Here is a 26,182-nt window from a genome sequence, read left to right on the forward strand (position 1 = left end):
CATTTTAAATACAAATGTTAAAGAAATACTATAAAAACGACACTATTTTTTAAAATCAGTTAGAGGTGGGAAAAAATATCAGCCATAAAAAGCCACTTGAAAACGTGAATTAGCCTTATGAAGAGCAAGACCAAATTTCTGCAGTGATACAATTCAGCTTTTGAACTGGTATCTATAGGACTCTGTGAACCTCCTGCCAGTGCTACTAGGTACTAAGCTGGGATTTGGGGTCTAAGATTAGAATATTATTTATTAAATTTATTATTTGTCAAGCATGTAGTATGCATTGCCTGAGAAAATAAACAGTGTCAGGGTCAGGAAAGCTTTTTTACAGCTTTAGCTGAGCCTGCTGAAGGGACCATGGTAGCTGTGGGGAGGTGCTACAGAGTGAAATTAAGAACCCTTTAACTCCTGGACTTGCAGCGACAGCCCTGCTTTGCTGGGCAGGACAATCGATGATGGCTCCTGGCTCATACGTGGTACTGACCCCAAACAAGATTTTATCGAAGAACCCCAGGCAGGTTCACATGCGTGCTTTGGGGGCTGCGGGCAGCCCAATTATCATTCGGTGGGAACGGGCTGCCCTGAGAGGTGGTGGAGTCACTGTCCCTGGAGGTGTTTGAGCAAAGATTGGCCGTGACACTCGGTGACATGATGTAAGTTAAAAGATGCTGTTCGGCCGTAGGTTGGACGCGCTGAACTGAGAGGTCCTTTCCAACCTCACTGACTATAATTCATCCCCACCCCGGTTTGTGAGTTCTTCGGGCAGTGAACAGGAGATCCGACGCCCGTATTAATGGCCGGTCCTGACCCCAAGTCAGAAGGGCAGAGGAGCCGTCTCCCAGACCTGCGCCGGGCGGGAGCTGGGAAGCGGCCCCGGGCCGGGGCGAGGCCTGCCCGGAGCGGACCCCGCGCCCAGGGCCGGGAGCAGCTGCCGGAGCGAGCAGGCTCGGGAGCCGCCTACCGCGGCCCGCGTGTACCAAACACACCCCCCGCAGAACCGCCCCAGGCGGCTCCGCCGGCCCGGCCCGGCCCGGCCGAGCCTCCGCCGCGCCTCCGGGCGGAGCGCTCCGGGCCCGCCTACGCCGGGCCGGCCCCACCTGCGCGGCCTCCGCCGGCAAACCCCACCCCCAGGCCGGCCCATGGCGCTGCGCTCCGCGGCGGAGCGGGGCCGCCGCTTCCTGCCCGCGCCAGACTGAGCCGCGGTACCGGCGGCCGCAGCTGGGCCGCGCCATGCGCGACTACGACGCGGCCACCGCCTTCCTGGGCGAATGGGGCCGCTTCCAGCGCCTCGTCTTCTTTCTGCTCAGCGCCAGCATCATTCCCAACGGCTTCAACGGCCTCTCCATCGTGTTCCTGGCCGGCACGCCCGAGCACCGGTGCGTCGTGCCCCGCGGGGCCAACCTGAGCGACGAGTGGCGCAACGCCAGCATCCCGCTGGAGCTGCGGGACGGGCAGGAGGCGCCGAGCCGCTGCCGCCGCTACCGCCTGGCCGCGCTCGCCAACTTCTCGGCGCTGGGGCTGCGACCCGGCTCCGACGTGGAGCTGGAGGCGCTGGAGCAGGAGCCGTGCCTGGACGGCTGGGAGTACAGCCGCGATGTCTATCGCTCCACCATCGTCACCGAGGTGCGCGGCCGCGGGAGCGGGAGGGGACGCTCGGACAGCCCCGGGCTGCCGGGGAGAACCGTGGGGTTGTCGCGGTCCCCGTGCAGCTCCGCCGCGTTCTGAGGTGTCTGCCCCTACGTTGATCTGCTGTTAAACCTGTCATGCCGAGTTTATTTTGAAGTCTTCTGTTCACTTTCATTTGCATAACAGCGAGGAAGGAAATTTTTAAAGTGAGGGTGGTGAGACACTGAACAGGTTGCCCGGGGAGGCTGTGGATCCCCAATGTTCAAGGCCGGGAGCTGGATAAGGTTGGATAAGGCCTTGAGCAGCTTTGTCTAGTGGGAGATGTCCCTGTCCATGGCAGGGACTAGACGATCTTTAACGTCCATTCCAATGCCTTAACATTCTTTGTTTCTATAATGAGCTTCCAAGTGCAGCCTGGTTCCCTACCCATTGAAACTGGTCACACTATGCAAAGGCTTCTTGGTTCACCAGGTATCTGTGCAAGGAGCTGAAGCAGGGTCAGCCCTGGGTTCAGCTTGCTTGATGTGACAGAGATGTCTCTTTGAACTCTGGAGATCAGCAGCTTTTGTTTTCTTTCTTTAAAAAAATAAAGGTGGTAGAACTCATAGACTACGGAGTGGTTTGGGTTGGAAGGGGCCTTAAAGAACATCTAGTTCCAACCCCCTGGCATGGGCAGGAACACCTTTCACTAGGCCAGGTTGTTCCAAGCCCTGTCTTGAACACTTGTATGGATGTTCATAGCTTCTCTGGGCAGCTTGTGCCATTGTGTCTCCACTCTCACAGTTTAGAGACATCCTGAGTTGTGCAAGATGCACAGGTTGGCGAGCCCTGGTTTGATGCTTTATTCAAAGGAGCCTGAACTTTGCCGTGTGCCCACAGTGCCTCTGCATTGGTCTCTGTGCTCACCTGCTGGGACAGATCATGTTTTTGTTTGTGCAGGTACAGCGCTTGAGTCAAGTCTGGGGTGTGGGCAACCAACCAAAGGCGAAGCTGTGCTGATTGTCAGTCTGGTTTCAGAAGAAAACTGTCCAGACCCACAGGGGCAGGTTGACTTAAGAAGCAAGGAAATGGATTTTGACAAGTACTTTTGAGGAATACTTGAATTTCAATACAAGTATAGGCCTTTTTCAGAAGGCGTCCAAAGTTTGTACAGTCACATTGCCTGGACATGAGTTATATGGAGCTCAAGCGCCATAAAAAATCTGCCATGATTTCTCACATTGCAAATTGGGTTGTGATCAGTGTTTGGGTATTGATGGGTGTGAATACTAAATGACCATAAGCTGATCTGAGGACTAAGGTGACTGGGGGAACATGTGAGAGGAGCCATGGCAGCCCAAGGGAGGATTAGAAATGGGAACACTGGAGTTGTTGGAAACTCAGTCAAGGGTTTGAATGATTCTGACAAGTGGTGCAAGGCATTGCCTCATCTGTTTCTAAACAATTGCTGTCTTCCTCGAAAGGAAAGCTGTTTGGGATTTCTCGGCTCCAGTCCTTGCTGAAATGCACTGTTGTAAAAGGCTGAGTGCTCTCAGGGCAGTGTAAGGCAGTTGGCATGTTCTCGGGCGGGCAAACACACGGGTGTTGTTCCGAGTGCTGTGCTATGATGGTTATCCTGGCTTAGAGGTGGTGCTTTGTCTTTAGAGCTTCACTCAGCTTTGGCTTGATGTTAATTAAAATGTCTTGAGCTATTGGAGTATTGTCCAGGAGTTTTACAATCTATAAGAGAAGGGAGCTGCTCACACGGTGCTGAGACTCCGCAGCCCCGGCTCGTTGTCTGTGTGACTTGGCACATGTCCCGTGTCCGTGGGAGGCAATGTTTGTGTGCCCAGGCATCATGCACTGAGGCGGTTTTTTCTCCCCTAATATTAATGCTTCTGAGGGAGTTTTGCAAGAGCTGTGGCCTTTCACACACTTACAGGTTTGCAGTGTTTAACTTGTTAAATTTCTTGGCTTGGTGGTGCTGCTTTTATGATTAACTAATCTTGTTTTTATTTGCATATCTCTAACTTGTTGAATAATCATGAGGACCTTTGTCCCAGATTACCGTAGCCGACACTGGGAGGGGGAAGGGGAATTTATTTTTTTTTAAAGAAAGGTTTTTGCTGAATCTCTCGTGACTTTAGAGAAACCTTGTTTATGGTTCTGCTTTTCAGGGGAGACTGAAAACATTCAGTTCTCTCCCACTTGAAGAAGGACTTTCTTCTCTCACAGACTAACAACAGAAGGTTGTTATTAGCTAGTCTGCAGTATTTAGCAAGCTCCAGTGTAACAAAATCCCTTTCTGTCTTTTACTTTTTGAAATGCTGTAGTTCAGGGCATAAGAAGAGCTTTATTTTGGCTCAAGAAACCAACTGTGTCATTCTAATTCCTCCATAGGTCCTGTAAAAAATGAATGTAGGAGTAGTAAAAGTTCATACATAGTAGTAAAAAGACTAAACCAGGAGTAATTAAGGGAAAATATTAACTTCTGCCAGTCATGGCTGTTGTGGGGTTATACAGAATAACTGGGAGTAGGCTGAACAGTGGAGTTAAGGGCATGAGTGCACTAGAAATATGATATAATGAGGTGTTAGATGATACATCAGTCAGAACATTTTAGTTCACACAAGAGTAATTCTTAAACAGTGAACCGTAAACAGATGCTGAATTTTGGATGCACTTATTTATCCTGTTGTATTGTTCATCAATTTGAAATCAGTGCAGGTGGCATATGCCAGATTTGCGTGGTTTGTGTCTATTTCGCTATTGGCAAACCTTAGGGGCTGTTGTCTTTTGCAGAGGAAGGATGCACGTTGTGGGAGCTGCCAGGTGTCTGGAGGCTGGTGCTCCATCCTGTATGGGTGTCCAGAGAGAGAAAGTTCTGGGCAGAGACAAGGCCCAGAAGTTTCCATTCTCTACACCCCAGGGATTCAAGTGCCCTGCTGTACTGTCAGACCACAGTCCCTGGAGATGAGTGGGTTGTTCCAGGCTTCAGGAAGCAAGAGAGAATGCAGCAGTGACATGTGGAGGACACTACTGGGCACTGTGGCACCGCTGGTTATACAGAGGTTTTGATGTTTGCCCTGTTGGAAGGCAGAGGGATGTATTGTTTCACTTTGCCAAAATAAAAACACAGGCTTGTGCTAGACGTTGTAATTTATAGAGTCATGAAATCATGGAATGGTTTGGGTTGGGAGGGACCTTAAAGATCATCTACTTCCAACCTCCCTGGCATGGGCAGGGACACCTTCCCCTAAACCACGCTGTTGCAGGAGTGGAGCCAGCAGCTGCATTGTAAATCCACCCTGTGTCATCTAGGTTCAGCTCCCACCCAGCTCTTCATTCATGTTAGTCACCTCCATTATTTATCATCTTTTAAAACGTGCTTCTTTTTTATTGCTGTAGGTTAATATCTGCTTATCTTTGTGGCTGAAGTTCATACTCATAACTTAGCAGCCCCAGGAGCTGAAAAAGCTGTTTGCAGCTTTGCAAAAGCGTAATATTACTAGTCTTGTCAGAAGAAGGAAAAGAAAGTCTGGTTTTCACTTAATAAATAAATACAAATGTCTGACAGATATACAAAGGTATTTGTAAAATGCTGGGTTTTTCAAGGTGTGATTTAAAAAGCACATCATACCAGTAGTGTTCGGAATTGTACAAAGTACAGATATTTCTGACATCGCAACATAAAGTTAAGATTATTATTGTTAAAGAATAATAGGCCTGCAGTTGATATTGTTAAATGGAAACAGTGCTCTTTTAGAGGCACTGTGGACAGTTAGTGACAAAGTAAAATTCCCCTTATGTTGCCTTTACTTTTAAATTCAAGCTTACCTCAGGTGATGGCAATGCCCCATTTCCTTTTTCTCCAGCCATCTCAAAAATGTGATGTATGGGGAACAGTTCAGTTTCTGCACTGGAATTGTAAAATATTTGGCCATTTCCTTCTATTCTATGCAAGTTTTATCTTTGTAAAAATGTAAATCAACTAGAGGAGGGGAAATTAAGCAGAATGTGTATTTTGCAGACACAGACTTCTGTTTGCTTTAGATAATAAGTTTCAATGTAGCGTCTAGACCTTCTAAGTATTTGGAATATACAAGCGTGTTTTTAGAGGAAAGGGTGTTTAATAACACTCACAGCTTTAAAGTAAGCAGAGAATACTTGTATGGATATAAACAGAATCAGATTCAGAATCAAAGGTTGTCAGTACTTGGTTGTAAGACTGAGATTTTTTGAAGAACCTGCCTCTACTTGCTGAGAGAAGCAAGTGGAAGGAGGGAATACAGGTTACTAGCCTAGCTTCAAAAAGTCATGTTAACATGTTGGTTTTTAAAAGGAAAATATTAGCACATGGAACTAGCCACTTAATTTTTCAATCATGCATGTTATTCTCAGCAAGACAGGAAAAGAGTTTAAAAAAATAAAGGAATGGGAAGACACAGTATCTCGTAGCTGTAAAAACTTTTTTGCCCATAAGGCTATTCCTTGTAGGACAGGAGTATAACCAGGTGAGGCTCTTGAAGTTTTTATTTGTCACAGTCCAGCTTTGTATAGGGTTCTTGTAATGGCATTAGGGAAGGGTCTTGAGTTTGTGGGAGGGAGGAGATCGGATGGAGTAGTTTATAGAGATTTTATTCTTCTCAGTTTTGTCACTGGGCTTGCCTTTCTAGCAAGGGTTTTGGAGATATGGTACCAGGTAGCTGGCATGTAAGAGATTAAGCAGAATTTGGAAATTGCTCTCCTAGAGAGGTGTGTAAGTGTTGACTGTAAGTGCCTGGGGCTGTTTAACTTGGGCCCAAACCTGTGCTTGAGAAGCAGGTGCTTCTGTCCCTTTCCTTTTTGTCCCCCTGCCTTCTAACTCAAGCTGTCCATATTCCTGGCCATCTCCATAGCCTGTCCTCTTTTCCCCATCCCCTCTTCCCAGCTGTCCTCACCAATGCCTGGCATCAACCAAGAATCTGCTTACAGAGATGCATAAGCACACCCCAACTCATGAGCACAAGTGATCATTTATGCTGGGTGCTGACAGACATCACCCCAACCTGATGAATTGCCTGGGAAGTAGAAAAATCACAAAATACCTGTAAAATGAGTAAGAAGACAAGTTTAAACTGCAACAGAGGATGTCCTAAAGTTATAACAAAATAGATGAAGAATGCTCTGTTCTGTTGGGTACCAGTGTTGAGCAGCTCGGTGCTTCACAACATCAGCAGCTGCTCTTCAAAAACAGAGCAGAAATGTTTTTCTCCTATTTGAAGCCCAGATACCTTGCCAAGGTTAACCTTATCTTGTTCACTGGGGCAAAGGCTTTTAGAGCTAGCAGGCTAGTTCAAAAGATACTAAGAAGTGAAAATAGCACATGATTTTAGAGCACTAGGTCATGGTGTGCTGTGTTCAAACAGCACTGCCAGCAGCAGGGTTTAATTAGTAACTACTCCTGGGACACTTGCTCTTTGCCATGCTGATCTAGCAGTGATGCCTTAGTGACTTCCTCTTGGACAATGTGCAGTTAAGGGAAGGGTATGGTTACAAAATGATTCTGGAAGGATGATGCCATCATCACTGACAAGCAATATAATAGCCCTTATATGTGTGTCATTAATAAGTTGAAGAGTTTGAGATTTATTTACTGGGGCAAAGAGTAACGGACCTTAAAATCCCTTTGTTCTAATTATTGTGTTTCCGTGGAGCCTGTAAATAACTGGGATTGTACAACCAAGGTAGTTCTACTTCAGAAATTTGATGTTGAAGTTCACTCTGATGCTTGGTTCAAGTTGTCTTCAGCATGACAGCTCCTCACTGTGCTTTAACAGAGAGGCCAGAAAAACAAGCTGGTAATCATTGCCACATCTGAACGCCCAGTATGTTTCCACCTGCCAGGGCAAGAAGGTTTTGGCAGAGCTGTGCTAAACATTTTAATACCGTGAACTTTTCCAAGAAAGGTCTCCACCCAGCGATCTGAAGAAAATGTTTGTTATAGGACACAAACATGGGGGTGTCTGGAAATCCAAGCGTAGTGCAAACCTTGTGCCAAAGTGCAGGGTATGGGACAGATGAAAGGAGATGGTGGATTCACAGGCACAGGGTGATCAGCTGGAAAGTAATGACCTGTTTAATAATGACAGGCTGATCACCAAGATAGATTTTAGTTCTTGAGGATGTCTGACTGCAGTAGTTGATACAAAAATAATTTTTTGTGGGTAGGTAAGTCTTTATAACAGCAGGATTTGTATTTCTGGTGTTTGTTTCTCTGGTAGGTGTTATCATATAAAGGCATATGATAACCATTGAAACCTTTGGCCTATATAAATTATAAATTTGGTAACAATCATTTACTGGGATTTCCAAGTTGCCAGGTATATTTTGCTGAAGCTTCCTAGCTGCCTTAGCTTCTGTGGTCATGAAAGGCTCAAGCTTTCTTTAATCTATAATGGAGTATAGCTTTTGGTGAATAATACAGATTTAACTATAAATGTTAGTTATAGTTCATAATATAAATTATGTTGATAACTGTAGTAAGTTCACTTCCTTACCATGAGTGGGATACATTTGTTCACACATTAGAAAGCAGTTCTGGAAGGAACTTCTGTAATGATACCTAATTGATGGTGTTGGTGGGATGTGCTGGAGCTCTGCCTGGAGTGCTGGCACTTGAGCTTCAGGTGCTGTGAGGCTGGAAAGGCCTGGGGAGGAAATGTTGAGGGTTATGAAACCTAATAGAAGGAAAGATTTTTCAGTCATAAAACCATGAACAGATTTATCAATGGAGAGGTTATGAAATGACCTGAATACAGTTACAAATTGGAAAAATGTGCATATCGACCTTAAAAATAATAATGATGATGACTGTTTTATAAATATAAGATAATCTAAGGGCTGGCAGCTACAGTTAGACAGCTGATGAGAGTGTAGCCTGTGTGAATGACCACAATTCATCTCTGGAATAATTCCCAGTTCTAATTCAAAACTGGATGCTATTCCGTGACATAAGCGATGGCTCCGTTGCATTTTGATACAGGGATCTGGCAGTGGAAGGCCATTGCTGGTGTTGTTCATTCTGTGCATAGTTTTAAGTGATGCTCCAGCCTTAAAACTACGATGTAGCTGTAGCATGACTGCTAACAGGCTGAGGGCTGTGAGATTCCTGGAGTCCAAGGCGTAGTGCTGAGGAGATGGGGCTGGCAGACAGTGAAACACCAACATTGCCACGTGTGGTACTACGGATGAGATGGATGGGGGAGCTGGAACACACAGCAACTGCTTTGGGTTTATTAAGGAGCACATCAAAGCATTGAAGGGTGTTCCCTTCAATGAATTGAAAAAATATGCTGAATTATTTGTAACTGTGGGACAAGGAGGATTAATTATTCAGGTCAGAGTGAATATTTTCATTTTGGCCTTTTTAATACAGCTTAAACCCTAAAATTTTCCATTGCTAAAACATCAGAAGGGGCCTTGAGGGAGCTGTTTGAATAACAGCTCAGGAGGGTTTGGTCTCACATCAGAAGCACCTGTTGCCTCCCAGTTCCTGTCCTGGCAGCAGGTACTGGGAGAGCTCTGGGAAACTGGGTTTATGTCCTTCAGTCAGAAAATAGCTGTGAAGGAGGGGGTGAGGGATTCTCGCTGGGTTTTGTCCTTTCTACTAATATTTATACACTTCTCCCCCCCAGATTACCAAAATAGAACTAAGAGTCTTTTAATAATGGTTGTTTATGTAGATGGAAGAATAACATGAGTTCTGTTTCAAAAACATCTGACTGAACTGGGTAGGATCTTAAAAACTATTGAAGACTTCATTTAATAAATATTTTCCTTTGTTCCTCATTTTTGTTTTAATTTTGGAAATCTTTGTTCGTTAGGTGTATATTTCAATTTGTATTTCAAAGATTCCAATTTACATTAGTTAGATTCCCAGTGAAGAATGAGCAGTCTCCTGTCTCTCAAAACCATATTAAAATGTAATAAAGATGTTTTTTTCTTTCTGTACTGTTGTTTCTATAGTTCAATTTTTCTTAAATTAGGAATGTGAATTTTTAATGGGAAACATTACTATATTCAGGGAAATCGAGTTTGGGAACTATTTACAAGGTCATGCAATAACGAGATATGAGAGAATGGCTTCACAGTGACAGAGGGCAGGGTTATATTGGATATTAGGAAGAAACTCTTCCCCTGTGAGGGTGGTGAGGCCCTGGCACAGGTTGCCCAGAGAAGCTGTGGCTGCCCCATCCCTGGAAGTGTCCAAGGCCAGGTTGGATGGGGCTTGGAGCAACCTGGGATAGTGGAAAGTGTCTCTGCCCATGGCAGGGGGTTGGAATGAGTTGGTCCTTAAGGCCCCTTACAGCCCAAACTATTCTGTAATTCTGTTCTCAGTCCCTCTGAACCCAGCTCAGAGTTTAGGAGGGAGGGGAAATCCTGTTTATTAAAAGACTTTCCAATTCTCTCTCCCTGCAGTGGAATCTCGTATGTGCCAACGACTGGAAGGGACCCCTGAGCACCTCCCTGTTCTTTGTGGGTGTCCTGCTGGGATCTTTCATCTCAGGACAGCTCTCAGACAAGTAAAGTATATACACCAGAGCTGCTGTCTCTTTGATGCTCATTTGTAGGCATTTCTTGTATGTCAGCTTTCCTACTAGTGTCTTTCTGCAACTGCTAACATGTCTTTGTTCTGTGATTGTCTAACCTGAGTGTATAGAGTGTGTAGAGAAATGTGCTGAACTAGAACAGAATGTTACAAAGATTGTTGGTAGGTGTTATCTACATCTGTTTGTTCTTGCAATGAAATCACTCTGCAGCAAACTGGTTTTTATGCCAGAAAACAGGTGTAGGAGATAAGTTTTGTCTGGAAAAATCAGATTAATGACATTCTCTTCTATTTATTTTGGACTATGTTCAGAAGGATCCCTGAGGCTTATTTTCCTTTTTTTTTTTTCCCAGTCAAAATAGGATTTTTATAAACAGCTATAGCTGCTCCTTCTCATCATCAAATACAGTCCAATGATCTGTGTTTGTGGCAGCATAAATGCTGTTCAGCTGTATTCCAGAGAAGCAAGACTTTCTTGTTTATCAGTACGAACACTTAAAAAAAGAAGGAAGACACCATTAATTTTTGTGATGCCAACAGATGTTTGTATTTTGTAAAGCTCAGTTTTTCTGGTTCTCTCCTTGGCTTTTGCTGTGCAGTGCATTGTGTGCTGTCTCCCTGATTGCCCGAGAACAATATGTGGTTCTCTAATTTGCTGATATTTGCAAAGTTTCTGTTTCATTGAAACATAGTCTCTATGCCACAAATCTTGTGGCATCATTTAGGGCCTTTCTGTAGTGTCTTGCCTATCAGGTTGGACCAATCTCAAGCTTAGAGACAATGATCTTTAAAAATTAACCAGATCGCCTGTACTTCTCCCCGAACCTTATATGCCTTTTTTTTTTTTTTTTTTTTTTTCCCAAAAAAATCCTTGGGCAGGCCAGTGCTTGCTCTCTCTGTGATCCTGCCTCGTTCCTCCCCTTACGATGCTGCTCCTTACCACTGCACAGCCAGCAGGCTGCTGCCTGCCTTCCTACCCCCAGTCAGTTCACCCTGGTTTGCAAGTGCGAGCTCCAGCAGTGTCACCCTTTGTCAGCTCCTCGCCTTCTGTGTTAGGAGGTCATCACATGAGCTCCAGACACCTCCTGGGTTTTGTTCTTCCAGCGTGTCCTGGAGTGTGCAAAGCCCTTATGATGGCCAGCGCCTTTGGGCACGAAGAGGTTTCCTGTGGTGCTCTGCAGCAGGCCGTGTTTGCTTTTTTCTGAGCAGGTGGCTGCAGCAGACACCCACCACCCATGTAGGTCTCCCTGCCAATCCCAGCCCATGATCTCAGCTGGCTTGTCACTCACCCCCAGGCAGAGGTCCATGCCCTCCTGCTGCCCTGCCCTGTGAGGGCTGATTCCCCTCTTCCCTGTGGGGGACTCTCTCACCGCCTTTTCCTGGTGCTGCTGCTTCAGAAGGTTCAGGTGCATCCTTCCAAAGAGCTCCTTGTCTGCTGCAAGGACCCTGGGTGTCTCCTGTGGTGACTACCTGGCAGGTGAAGCAGGAACTGTTCTGGTGCCAGAATCCATGATCTTCCTGCCTTCACACTCCTGGCAGTCTCCTGCAGCTCCTTCCCGTGGTAGCACAGATCCTCACCAGATGCAGGTGAGGAGGCCATCGATGCAGCCCATCCACTTGTAGCCACTGGACAGCAAGCTCATGGTTAAAAGCTTCTTCTCTCCATGACAAGTATGCTCAAGCACAGTTGCCCACAGAGTTCTGCTGCCTGCAATGAGCCCGACACATGAAGGTTGACAAAATATTTGGGGGTTTCAAGTAACAGTCTGTTCTCCATGCATTGTGACCCACCTGATGCCCATGACATCAGCTGTAGACCTGCAGGTCAACATGGACTTTGGAAACCTGCACTCAGCACATCCTGTCCCAGCCGTGTGGGGCTGCCTGGGCAGGACATCAGCAACCATTCCTACAGTCCTACAGCAGCTTGATGGGTTGAGTTTAGTTTGATTTCTTTTCTCTCTCTTTTTTTTTTTTTTTTTTTAAATACTTCATCAGGAATTCTTCTAGAATTCCTTAATTTTGTTCATTTTTAAACCAAAGGGAATGAAGATTCCAAAATATTCATCTTCCAAATCTGAGTTTTACCTCTCTTCCAGAAGCCTTTCCTTTTTCTTTTTTTGAGGTGTTGGTCTGTGTCATGGACAGTGCGCTCCTTGGAGGGGAAGCATTGGATACTCTTGCACTTTAAGTAACTTGTTCCTGATGATTTGTTTCACTGCTCATCCTAACAGTAAGAAAGGAATAGTATCCCAGCAGATACTTAAAGACAACATAACTAGCAGCCCTTAGAACATTAGTTTCTCTTGGCCAGTGGTGTTTTTAATGTGTTTGGAATAGTTGTGCCTGTGTCGCATTTCCTGAACCTCTGCTTTTTGCAGAAGTTTTGTATCTCCTTAAGTATGCATAAAAGTAATTTTATTTTCTGTTTCTGTAGATTTCATTCATGATGTTGTTTAATCATATATTTTTTCCCCCTTCTCTTTCTTTTTTTTTAATCTGTCCATGGAAGGTTTGGCAGGAAGAATGTGCTGTTTGCAACTCTGGCAATGCAGACTGGCTTCAGTTTCATACAGGTCTTCTCTACCAGCTGGGAGATGTTTTCAGTGTTGTTTGTGCTGGTTGGCATGGGACAGATATCTAACTACGTGGCGGCATTTGTTCTTGGTATGAAAGTCCTGCTGGTCACTGCATGTGTCCTTTCATCTTGTGCTTTTCCTGCTCCTTTTCAGTACTGACTTAGGGGTGATTTGTTTTGCCAAGCAACACTGTTAAGAGTGTGGCCTCACCATGCATGAATAACTTCTCTTCTCCTTGGAAGCTTCCAGCTGATAGAGGTGCAATTTGAATTATTTCTACAGTAGACCATCCTAAAAGAGGCAAAACCCCAGAAACTGACTATTTGAAATAAAGTTCATCTTCTAGCTGGAGAGATAATAGATGTGAGACATGATTTTTTGGGGATTGGAACTAGATGATCTTTAAGGTCTCTTCCAACCCAAACCATTCCATGATTCTATGATTTTGCTGATGTCCATTTCAGGGCCTAAATACCTGTTTAATTTAAAAGCTGCAAAAGAACCAAGATAGATTGAGTAATTTTTATGAAGTCTTCCTTAAACAGGCTATAGTAAAAATTTAAATGACTTTTGCTTTGCATACTTTCAAGCTAACTAAAAACATATGAAATCATGGGAATGTGAAATACCTCTTGAATCTGAGATTAAAAAAATAAATTACTAATGTTATTTACAGTGACCTCACTGTCCAAAGTACCAAATAATGGCAAGAAATTTTTTTTTGAGCCAAGGAAGGCCAGTTCAGGGGTGAAAGCAGTGCTTAGCTAACCTCACTGCACACAGCCTGCTGCAACTATTGGCATCTTCTTTGATTTCCATGGAAACAGGAAAGATTGTATTTTTTTCCTCTGTGCCTTGATTTGCAGGTCCCAAAACATTTCAGAATGGAGCACTGATCCCTGTTTGTGCATTTAATTCCTCTGACAGTAGCCTGGTCTTTGTGAACAACTTGAATTCCATATATCTACCCAAAAAGACTGAGGGTTTTTGGTTAAATTGTTTTTTAGAAGGTGATTCAAGTTGGGAACTTAGTTTAAGCACCTTTGAATTATTCTTTAAAGAAGCTGGTCACTCTTCATAAGCTGGAGAGGATTTTGGAGATCATGTTTAACTGTTGAGAATGTCAGGTAATTTCAGCTCCTCAGGTAAAATGTGAGAGTCTAAAAAGGTACATTACAGAAATATGACCTACATATTGAGCTACAGAAATGCTATGTGGAAGTTCTCATTCTTTTACACATATAATTACTTCCACTGGTCCAGATCATGGCATGGAGCAGCTCTGTGGTGCCTCTCCAACTAGACAGCAGAGTGCTATAGCCTGCAACTCTGCAGTGCAATGCATTTTGAAGCCAATTGCCAGGGATATTTTTATTGTTGTTTGGTTGCTATTAAATTAACATGCTAATAATCCCTTTGCTGTTTTGAACAGGCACAGAAATCCTTGGCAAATCAGTCCGTCTGCTGTTCTGCACCCTGGGCGTGTGCATCTTTTATGCTTTTGGTTACATGTTGCTGCCTCTGTTTGCTTTCTTCATCCGAGACTGGAGGATGCTGCTGCTGGCACTCACCCTGCCCGGGCTGCTCTTCATCCCGCTTTGGTGGTGAGTACAATGAATTTACAACACTCTAGTCTTTAGAAGGTCCTGTCTGCAGATTTTTAAGATGCTGAAGCTAACGAAGTTCAGGAATGGGGAGATGAAGAATGAATGTTGTGTCCTTTACTCTCCCAGTTGTCAGTCCATGGTGTTGTACGTGATCTGACTGATGCCTAAAAACCCTGCTCTTAATTTTCTGTAGACTTCTGTAAAATTGTCTTGCACATGCCAAGAAAGCAAAAAAAAAAAAAAAAAAAAGATCAGCAAAACTCATACTTCTGCACCAGCTGAAATCCACAGGCTTTTAAGAATAGGTGTGAACTAAGAGCAGAAGGAAAACCCAGTTGTTCTTGGCATTGATAGGTGACACAGATATGACAAACTACAAAACAGTACTTGCACAGCTGTGGCACTTCCATGGTTTCTTCTGTAGTTGTTAAAATACCACTTTTGAGTGGCATGTAAAACTGAAATCGTCCACGTGGTGGTAGTGTTCCTTCACTTAGAGTAGCTGTTGTCTTTGTGCTTCCATCTCGGTTCTTACGGAATTGAACGTCTGGGGAATTCTGCTCTCTGACTTGCCTTTCTGTGACAGAATTTACAGTTAATAATTTTATATGTGTTAGCCTCTAAGGATATGCTTCTTAACGTGTAGTGTACTGCTTGCATGTTCACATTTCTGAATTTCTTAAATTAATCCCATACTTGGAATGTTTGGATTGCTCTTTTTTCTGAGCCACTGCTAATTCCTTCAGCACTTCTGAAATCCATAAGGGCATATTAGTCTGGTCTTGTTCCTTACACTAGTCTGCTCTTGTAAATCTGATTTCTGTTGTCACTGCAGTAATTCCTGCAAGATGTGGCATGTTTAGAGATCTTCCTGCCTAGAACAATGTGTTGGTCCCTTCAGTAGTTCTTTATATGGAAATGCAGGCTTGTTGCTCTGAACCTTTTCTGCAGGGTCATTCCAGAGTCTCCACGGTGGCTGATCTCCCAGGGGAGGTTTCAGGAGGCAGAAGACATCATCCGAAAAGCTGCAAAAACTAATGGCATTACAGCACCAGATGTAATACTTGACCCTAGTGAGGTAAGACTTGTTTAGCAGTCCAGTTGTTTTCTGGACTTTATGTAAAGCAATTAATTCGATACAGATGAATGGAGTTATGCCTGCACTGCATTATGTGCTTCTCAAGTGGGTGAAAGATCATAGTTTTCTGCTGAAAAGCACAATTCCCTTTCCCTTCATTGAGATTTGCAATGTCTTTGTGATCCCATTCCCTTGGGAATGCCAACATACATTCTAATGCAAACATCTTTTTCACCCAGTTTACAGTTGCTCTTTTTCCTTTTAAACTCTATTTTTCAGGGGAGGATAATGAATTTGGGGTGGCTGTTGCTTAGTGATCTGAATATTTGCACCAGATTCTGTGCATATTCAGTCTATAATATAACTCTGTATAAGTCTAACACAGGGCTAATCCTGGCCAGTGACATTGGAAATGCTGTTATTCTGGTTCATACTCAACTTCAATTTCTAATCCACATTAAGGAAAGCAAAACTTGAGCCCCTTTCAGGTGATGTCTTTCCCATATCTGTTTTCCTACATGCTCCTGTTTTCTCTGGAAATCTTCCCTTTGTCTGAGCTGATGGGTACCCTTATGGTGTAGAAACTGTTCCATACGCATTCAAATATGACCAGAAAGACAAGTGAGACAAACTATTTGGATATTCCAGGAGAATGGGCACCTTCCTGGACAGATCTCCAGAATCTGGGCAGTTGCTGGTTGACAGTTGGTGGTGTCTTGTCATTGTCGAGGTTTGACTCTGGCCCCATGCCAGGCGCCCATGAGAGTAGAGAGTCCCTCCAGAGTCAGAGGAGGATGATGAAAAGTAAAATAAACCCTTAAAACACCCTTCCCCCCACCCCAGCCCTCCCTCACCAACGCAGCCTTAAACATCGGGCAAACATCCTGGTCTTACTGGAACAGAGTAAGAATGCCAAGAAAACACACTCCTTCTGATACCTTTTCTTCTGGATCTTCGTTAGATTACATCTTTTCTTTTTTCTTCTTCTTTCTCATGCTGTAGCCATGAAAACCCATCTATTGCCAGCACTGCAGCAGGAGCACAGAAAATAAGCCTTGCTCCAACATCTGCCCAAGATCACTGTTCCTGTAACCTTCTCTCTTGTTTTTAGAAAGAAACACTGATGTGTCTGTTGTCTTTGAATGGAGTTGGATAGTGAAGGAGCAGAAGGCAGGAGCAAGAGGAGGGATTTTATCCCAGGAAATGCTGGACAAGGGGAAATGCTTGCAGCAGGGTAGGCTGGAGAATGTGGTGCATACTTACAGAGATTAGCACATCGGCTCTCAAAACCACACCAACTTTCTGACCATCAAAGGAAAACGAGCTTGATGAACATGCAGAACTTCTGTCCATCTCTTTGCTTTCTAAGCTTTCTATGGCCAAAACAATTGTGCAAAACTCCTCTGCATCAGTGGTGTGTTTATGCTGTTCTTGTGTCTGCTATCTGAAGAGCTGGAAAGCAGAAGGTTTACAGCCTCTTGAGGGTTTAGGAAGCATGTTTATGCTGCAGAGAAGTTCTCAGAAATCTGGCTGGCCCTTTGCCTTCTCGCATTTGGAATGTGTGTTTGGGATGGAGGAGCCACCTGAATTTGTGGTTGGAAAGCCCCTCAAACCTGCTGCTGGAGAGCAGCAACTGCAGAATTTTGACTCCAGAGATTTCAAGCCAGTTGAGGTCCAGCAGGTGACGAATCACAAACCAGCTGTGGAGTACAAATAGGACTTGGTTGGTTAAGAGGGGATAGAAATGTTTGGATGATAGGTTTAATTTCGAGCCATCATTTTGGCAGCCCTGCCCTTCTCTCACAGCTTCTTGTTTGAGCCTGTCTGGTAAAGATTATGTTGTCTTGCTTATCCAGCTCTTAAAAGGCAAGGACCCTTTTTCTCATCAACTGACTCTGAATTTCTCTCTTCCTGGTTTTGTTTTATGGTTTTGCTTGTTTTTGGGGTGTTGGTTTTTTTGGGTTTTTTGTTGGTTTTTTTTTTTCTTGGCAACAAAGTGGCAGAACTGGAGACTACTTAGGAAAGATCATGTGATTTATGAGAAAGGGCTATGAGCTGTGAAGTGACTACAGTTTGTGTGATGTAAGTTTGGCTTCAGGCAGAGTGAAAGCTATCAAAGGTAAAGGCTGTTTGCCTTTGGTAGAAAATGGGATTTATGAAAGGAAATACACAGAAATTTGGCGTGTACCAGACTGCTATTTCATTATCCAGATCTTCAGAACCAACTGTCACTTGGAAAGAATTGTCACGTTACTGTGGAGATAAGAGAAACTCTAGGTTGCTTTATCAGACTTGATAGTTTTAATCAATGGAATTTGTCCTTTTAAATCGCCTTTTCCATATTTTGAAAAATCTTTCCCTTGGTCCCCCTCTTTAGGAATCTAAATAAAGTCCTAATTAAAAAAAAAAAAAAAACTTTGCTTTTTTACAATGTTACCAAGCACAAAACTTGTTCTCATACTTCGCGGATGAATACCCTTGCATTGTTTACATGGAAGTGATTTTATGTTGAGGGGCTGGAAAGTTTAATGGGGAAAGAAGTTTGTTGTCTTTTTGTTTATACTCTTAGAAGATAATCTCCAAAACAGACTAGATAATGATGGGCTCTTTTCAGCTCGTTAGCCAGTTTGTCTCAGTTTAAATATATTGCTCTTAGGTCCAGCTTGAGTAGTCATTTATTAACTCTCCCCTGCTGCAGTTTATTGCAGCAATTCTTGTTAATTGTTGCTGTGTCTGCAGATAGAGGACAGTTTATCACTTACTTTTCCTGGTATTTGAAGACTATTCTGTATCTTTTAAGATGTCCTAGGTCTTCTGGCCCTTAGGCTAAAGAGACCCTCTGCTCTTTCTCACCATCCTTGTTTACTCTCTTGTAGTCTGAGTGCAGTTGATATGCCTGATTCTCCAGGTGCAGTGCTCAAAACTGGATGTAAGAACCCTTCTAGTAGTGGCATATAAATCATGAATTAATGCTGTTGCTTTATAATTCAAGTAACAACAAGCAGTTGTTTTGTGAAGCCTCAGGCAAAGAAAATCATTACTCATCATAGAATGTGCTGAGCTGGAAGGGACCCACACAGATCATCGAGTCCAGCTCCTGGCCCTGCACAGGACACCCCAAGAGTCACACGATATGCCTGAGAGCCTTGTCCAAATGCTTCCTGGGCTCTGTCAGGCTTGGTGCTGTGACCACTTCCTTGGGGAGTCTGTTCCAGTGCCCAGCCACCCTCTGGGGGAGGAACTTCTTTTTGATACCCAACATAAATGTTCCGTGACTCAGCTTCATGCAATTTCCTTGAGTCCTGTCACTGGTCACAAGAGTTAAGAGTTTCAATCTAAATTTTAAATGACTTCGAATTAGAGAGGAGCTTCTACTTTTACAAGTGTTTGGCTCTTGTATGTGTTTTGTTAGAAGCTGGGCACTTGTTTCAGCAGATAGAAGTACTGAGGTATAAGGTGGTAGTAGGACTTAGTTGCATAATAATTATTTTTGCAGGAAGTTAAAGTTCCCATGTTTTGTTTGTTGTTTGCTCTTTTACAGCTACAAGATGTGAATTCCCAGAAGCAACAGACATACACCATTTTGGATCTAATGAAAACCCGAAATATCCTAACTATCACAATTATGTCAGTGCTTCTTTGGTAAGCAAGTGTGATTCAGGAGTATGTAACTTTAAATACTAAGGTATTCTGAAGAGATACAGACAAAACCAGCTCAAAAATCAATGACTAGCTGACTGAAACAGCAAAATCCTTGTTATGTAGGTTCTTCATTTTGGTGACAGTGTAGAAACACATCTGGGTTGGTGTTCCTTTCTGAAACAGTCAGGCTTATCCTGAACTGAGCAAGAATCCAATCAGCTGGTAATGGGTGTGTGGGAATCCTGCCTGATCCTGGGCCTTGGGGAATGCTCTTCTGACTGTAACAAAGACTTTTAAGAAGAATGAGTCATTCCCTATCCCCAGTCAGAGAACTTCTGCCCAGGGATCTGAGCATGATGCCTGATTTAGGGGAGAATCATTCCTTTCTGTTGTATTGGCTCTTAAAGGGATAATGCTGCCTTTTAAGTTCTCATCTGAGATATCCCTATATTTTCCTACTGTCTGCTTTGTCTACTTGTCATCTTCAGCTTGGTTTTCATTAGCTGAAGCCATACTTATTGCTCAAGTTGATTAAATGGTTATTTCCTTTACTAGAAATCTCATTAAAGCTGTAAACAGAGAGGGTAACTTATAACCTGCCAGAGGCTGTACAAGTGAGGTTTAATTAGTACATGTACTTCATGACCAAACCAAGAAGGTCCCTCAAGTGCTTTGGAGCAAGCTGAATCTATATGCTGGTTTTTTGAACAGTGTTCCTGTGCCTCAGTGAGGCAGAGCCTCAGAGTTCAGTCCACTGACCTGCCAGCACATACAAGATGATGTGGCATCTTAGATCAAAGGGTAATTTGGCTTATATTTAAGCCAGATTCTCTGACCCATTACCAAGCACAAGGCCATGAACACACTGAGAAGGAAACTTGTGCAACAAAGCAGCTCCAAAAGAAGAGTAGTGTTGGTTCCTTGCAGAAATGTTAATAGGGTCTCTATATAATGTCTTACTGCTCAAGTCCAGTCACTGACTCTGATGTTTGATTGGAAGTGAGACTGCTCTACCCCTCATCTGCTTGATGTGGGGCAGTAGCTCCTGGGCACAGCCAGTTTTCTGTGTGTGGTTTTAGAAGTCTAAGGCCAAAACCTGTTTGAACAGCATTTCTGGTAGGATGAAGCAGCTGAGAGAAACACCTACATGACAGTATGTAATCCATTCTACTGGATTCAGTAACCCAGACTGAAGGGCTTTTTACCACATCAAAAATCAAGTTTTATGATAGGCAGGAAGAGTCAAACAAGTACAGTTGACTTGCACAATCTTACCTCCTCTTGCAGAAAAGTATTCAGTTAGTTTGGGCAATTTTTTCACTATTTTAATTTGTATGTCAGTGACCTAATGACTTTTAAATTAATTTCCCAGTATATAAAGATATAATATTCTGTGCTTCCCACAGCGCATGGTTTTCCAACCTGTGGTATACTGATGGTATATTCTGTATCATGAATTAAAACTTTTCAAAAAAAGGTCTATAAAAGAGGATAGTTGCAGACAGCAATATATCACCTTTACATAGTGCTGAGTGTTTTGTTAATTTTGCCTAAGTAACAGGCCGTTAAACTATTCCCGTTGCAGGGTTTGCACCAGGGATGAAGAAGTTTGGCTTCTTGGCACCCTAGGATGTGTAAATACCACTGAAGTTCTGCTACAAAATATATAACTGTATTGAGGTTTGCCAATGTAATGAGCTAAGGCAATCTGCTACCAAAAGGGAGTTCCAGCATTACAGTTTGTATATTAAAAAACCTCCAAGGAGCACAGGGTGAAAAACTGTGCAGAACTACTTCTGAGAAGAATGGCTTAGGGCAGGGCACCACAGCAGCAGGGGGTAACTCTCAGCTGTGTCACTTCATACCTTCCCAGGTACACTAAGCAGCTTTATTTTAAGCAACTGGACCATGAAGGCTCTTCCAGTATTCAGTGAGGGGTAGGAAGAGCTGATCTTTTGTCAGTGGTGCTCTTGGTGCTGTGCAGTGATTTTGCTCGAGGTTCTGTTATAAGGTAGATGCTGGTGGAGATGAGGTGCCAAGTGTTCTGTGCCTCATGTTTGCACCTGGACATGTCCTGACCCACTGCCCATTATTTCCTTATTTACCACGTTATACTTGTTGGCAGAGCTTAACCTTCTCTACCCAGCATCTCCCAAGACAGGACAGTTTGTCTCCAAGGCCGGTTGTGTATTTCCCTGGATTACATGGAAGCCAGCTGTCATCTGGCAGGAAATTGAGATGGCAGTGTTCCAGGCAACACGCTCTGTCCTGATGCACTGACCAGCTAAGCCAATGTGATTTGGATGCTGTCCAGCTAGCTTGGAGCATGGCAGAGAAAATCACGGGCTGTTTGGGTCTGCCAGGATGCCATTCTCCTCCTCTCTGACTTTATACAGAAAGCATGGAGCATAATGACCCAGAAACAATGCTCTCCACCCAGAGCTCCCTGGTAAACATAATGGAAAGCTGCTGTAGGCCTCAGCAGCGGTAAAATTGAGTAGCTCAGGCTTTCAGGTTAAGGCTCTAAACTGTAGTAATGATGACTACTGCAGTAAGGTAAGGGTAATGTATTTTTTTCTTTGAATTCAAGAGCAGTCTGAAAGAGCAAAAGCATCCGCATTGTTTAGTTGTTAACTTGCTGTTTCTGAAGTCAACGCTTCACCTGCTTCAGAGGTGAATAAGTCTGCCAGGTGCTGAATTTGCCTTACACAGCCTCTTCTGTGCTTGATGGAAATGTGGAACAAGTTCCTGGCAACCTGCTGAAGAAGAGAGATTTGTTTGACCCTGCTATTGTTTCTTTCAGGATGATAATCTCAGTTGGCTATTTTGGACTTTCTCTTGACACACCTAACTTGCACGGAGATGTGTATTTGAACTGCTTCCTCTCAGCAGTGATTGAAGTCCCAGCCTACATAATTTCCTGGCTGCTGCTTCGCCATTTCCCCCGACGGTACTCAATGGCTGCCGCGTTATTCTTGGGAGGCTGTGTTCTTCTCTTCATTCAGCTGGTGCCTTCACGTATGGAATCGTTAGTTGATCTCACATATGTATGATAGGTGATGTGCAGTACCGTGCACGGGGCAGATGTGGAGGAAAAGTGTCCAGAGGGGACTAAATACAGGTACTCATGTCCTATCTTTGCCCCTCTTCCTTGGTTCTCAGTGCTATTGCACAAGTAACTGCCACAACATGTCATCAGTTACACTTTGAAAGGTGGGTCATTGGCTTTGTGCTCTGTTGGGATTAGAGCTGCAGTCCAGTTTTGCCTCTAAACGACATCTCTGGCAGGGTGTCCTGGTTAGGTCCAGGTGTAAAACCAGAACTAGACCAACCGCAATTTGCTAAGTGGAAGTTACTGTGGGGCTGAAGAACTCACTTCCCAAACAGCTACTGATGACTTTAGAGCTTGTTTGAAGAGTTATTTTCAATGGAGTCATTGTGGAAGTATTTTTGATAAGCAGAGATGCTTGTACTGAATTAGTGTTGATAGTTATAATAATGTGTAGCTACTGGAAAGGAGGGCCAAGTTACATTTATTGGATCTCAAACCATATGTATCTTTAGTCCAGTTAGATTAATAGGGCTACACAGTCATTACTGATAATTATATTGAATGTAAGGGGAGGTGGTGTTGCCTAGGACTCATTTACAAATCAAAGATACACAAAAGAGAACATGCAAGAACTGCCTTGCTCATTTTATGCAGGTAATATGTGTGCTGTGTTCTCAAGTTTGGTGGTTTTTTCCCCTGTTCTTTGAGTCAATTGGACACCGATATGATCAGTTTTGATTTTCAAATCTTAACTGTCCCAGTTAAAGTCAATCCAACTTCCTATAATTAAATTATTATAGATAAGAGTGTTAATGAAACTAAGAATGTAGCTAAGAATGTTAATGAAAAACCAGATTTTTAGGAAACCTAAAATAAAATATTTTGTTTCAAATGTTTTACTTTGTTCACTTTATTAAAAAAGGATATGTGGCATTTCTTGCAATAGCAGAGGTCTGGCTCCTGAAATCTGAGAGCAGTTCTGGCTCTGTTTTCCTTATTTTTTACTTGGCAGGAAGCCCTGTTCTCAAAGAGAAAATTGAAATGTTGGCTTCTAGTAATTTAAAAAAGAAAAAATTAAAAAAGAATGTTGCTTATGTTTGTGGATATTTACAGGGAAAAAAAAGACACCAGATACTGGAGTTAATTAGGCAGAAGTTACACAAACACAAAGGAGTTAAGGGATACAATGAATTGCAAGAGCCTAAGCCTTCACTGTGTTTGGATTTCAGATGTCCGTGCTCTGACTATTCTGCTGGTGATGTTGGGGAAGTTTGGAATCACATCTGCCTTCTCAATGGTTTATGTTTACACGGCTGAGCTCTACCCAACAGTAGTAAGAAACATGGGAGTTGGAGCAAGTTCCATGGCCTCCAGACTGGGCAGCATCCTCTCACCTTACTTTGTTTACCTCGGTGAGTTAACTGGTCTGCTGGAGAGATGCTCCAGAGACTCAATTCTCTTGCCTCAATAAGGACACTTCTTACAGCTATTTATTCCCACTCCCTTGAGTTCCAACAACAATGTTTACAACAACATACACTTTGAATGCCAGCCTGTGATGTGGGTTGGTTGGTTTTGTTTTTACTGAAACCACAGATCTTGCACAGGTACCCTCTTGGTACAAACATTACCAGAGAACCACAGAATGGCTTGGGTTGGAAGGAACCTCAAATACCATCTCATTCCACCTCTCTGCTGTGGGCAGGGACACCTACCAGTAGACCAGGTTGCCCCATGCCCTGTCCAACTTGGTCTTGAACACTTCAGGGATGGGCCATCCACAGCTTCTCTGGGCAATTATCAGAGACTTAGAGCTGACACTGCTTTTTGTTTTTGGTTTTTTTTTGTGTGTGTGTGTGTTTGTTTTACTAGGTGCCTATGATCGATTCCTGCCTTACATCCTGATGGGGAGCCTGACTGTACTGTCAGGAATTCTCACACTATTTCTGCCTGAAAGCTATGGTATGCCTCTTCCAGACACCATTGATCAAATGCTGCGAGTGAAAGGGTAAGTGCAACCTGATCTTAACACTTCTCTGCTCTGAGGCATGGACTTGCCTGGGTATGGTCAGAGGGAGAAGATGGTTTTGGTGGCAAATGTGGTATTCTGTTGAAAATACAAAAGCTTAGCTGAAGTCTTTGTCCCTCTTCCCAAGTGTAATTGTTCATGTGTACATCTCTCAGCTTCAAATTTATCATTTGACACTGATGACTTAATAAAAGTACATCTGAGGAATGCATTTTAGAAGTGTGTTGCTTTATCAAGATATAGAGACACGTTGTAGGTCCTGAAAGTCTTCTAAGTGCTGGGACAGAGCTGAACTCTTCCAGTTCAGTTCAGCTAATCTAAAAGGCACTGAGAGCATTTGGCCTTTTGCCATGGCTCTGATTGGAGATGACATATGAGCATAGATGTGGTGTAAGAAAGGGATCTTTTCAACTGAAGTCAATGGGATATTAAAAGTAGGAGGCTGTAATGTCAGATAGGTCAGATATTTTTTCTAAGTTCTCTTACCTGTTTTTAAAGTTATTTTATTTTTTCTCTCTTCAACCCCCAGATTAGAATACAGGCCTCCATCTAGTAGCACAAGGGATTCCAAGGAGGAAGAAGAAAATCCAGAGATTTTTAAAAGCACAGCTTTTTGATGGAACTCCTATGTATTTCCTGGTGGACTGAAAGTTAAATGGACTTCTCTTCTAAAATTTATTCTAGAAAGGGCTAGTGACAACACTTTGTTTCCTGTAATTTTAACCTTATTTATTAATTTAAACACCGTGTTCCCTACATTCTCTTTTTATATGAACATAAATACTTTGTAGCCTTCAGTGAGATTTTTCAGCCATTGTTGTGTTCCTGCAATAGTACCACGGAGCAGAATCTGATCAATCCTTTGTAACTTTACACCTATAGTTCAGCTGAAAGATACTTGAAAATGAGTTCAAGGGCTGGCAGGGTGCCTGGATTCTTCAGTGAACCTCCTCCAGAGCTAGTGCTTACATCAAGAGGTAAAAATTGCCTGAAAAAGTTGCTCATTGCTTTTGGTTCCTTGACTTATGTTTCTGAACAGGAAACTTATTTATTATAGTGAAGGTTTATGAGAATGTGCCTCTCTGTGATCTTACTCAAATCACTTTGCATGTGCTGAATTTGTTACCAAATTGAGGAAGATGCAAAGAAAGATTTTGAGAATTAATTCTAACCTGATATGTTTTAACTCAGCATAGACTGAAACGATTGTCTTGCACAAAATATTTAGCACTGAAGTTTTGTTCACAAAATTCACTTGATTCCAATGCTGGATTTCAACTGTACCTTCTTGGTGAAGTTGTTTACATCTGATCTTGGATGTGGCCTTTTTTTAGGCTGGATTTATTCTAAATAATGCAAATGGTTTCACCTGTGTGTAGAGGGAGTGATGTTAGTTTGGGATTCTTCCTTTTCAATGTGTGGTCAAAGTTTTATGTGTAAAATGTTTTGATGTTTTCTGTGCAATTTGAATGATGGAAACAATTCCCCTGTCTTTGTTCTGTGTTTTTCCCACTCATAGACACATGCACACAATTAATATATTTAGTTGTAAATTTTTATGTTAATCATGCCACTGCATTGACCTCATGGTGGAATGTACTGAGAACAAAACTCAGAATATATCTCTGACCACTGGTACTCAATAGTCAAGTGTCAACTATATTATTGCTGTGAGGTCTGTTCATTCTAAGTTTCGCTTGACTTATGTAATCAGTGAATTGCTTTTAAATTGCTTAAAAAAACCCCAAAACCAACAAACCCACAAATCTTGTTGACGGTCTGCCAAGTAATTGTTCCTCGTGCTATGGAAGTTTGGCATTACCTGTGTTTCTTTAAATATACAATATATTTGTACACAGAGTCTCATTTGTGCTATGCTGGTTACAGTGTGATGAATGTGAGTGATGAAAGGTTTCTCTCTCATAGCACTTGTGTTTTGTTCTGTCTTGTTAAATTAAGGCAATAATAATAAACAGCCTAAACCTTTGTAGCCTAAA

At 43.1% G+C, this 26,182-nt stretch overlaps 1 protein-coding gene across 1 annotated transcript; it reads left to right on the forward strand.

Moving 5' to 3' along the window:
• The first annotated feature begins 1,195 nt into the window (after positions 1-1,195).
• LOC120759057 (organic cation/carnitine transporter 2-like) lies at positions 1,196-26,182 on the forward strand. The gene is made up of 10 exons (XM_040077924.1): positions 1,196-1,626; positions 10,069-10,172; positions 12,711-12,865; positions 14,210-14,381; positions 15,336-15,462; positions 19,004-19,104; positions 21,908-22,122; positions 23,386-23,568; positions 24,029-24,164; positions 24,715-26,182. The coding sequence occupies exons 1-10, from the start codon at positions 1,234-1,236 to the stop codon at positions 24,800-24,802; spliced, it is 1,674 nt and encodes a 557-aa protein (XP_039933858.1). The 5' UTR covers positions 1,196-1,233; the 3' UTR covers positions 24,803-26,182.

This window comes from Hirundo rustica, chromosome 14 (assembly GCF_015227805.2).
Source record: "Hirundo rustica isolate bHirRus1 chromosome 14, bHirRus1.pri.v3, whole genome shotgun sequence".
In the NCBI taxonomy this organism is placed as follows: domain Eukaryota; kingdom Metazoa; phylum Chordata; class Aves; order Passeriformes; family Hirundinidae; genus Hirundo; species Hirundo rustica.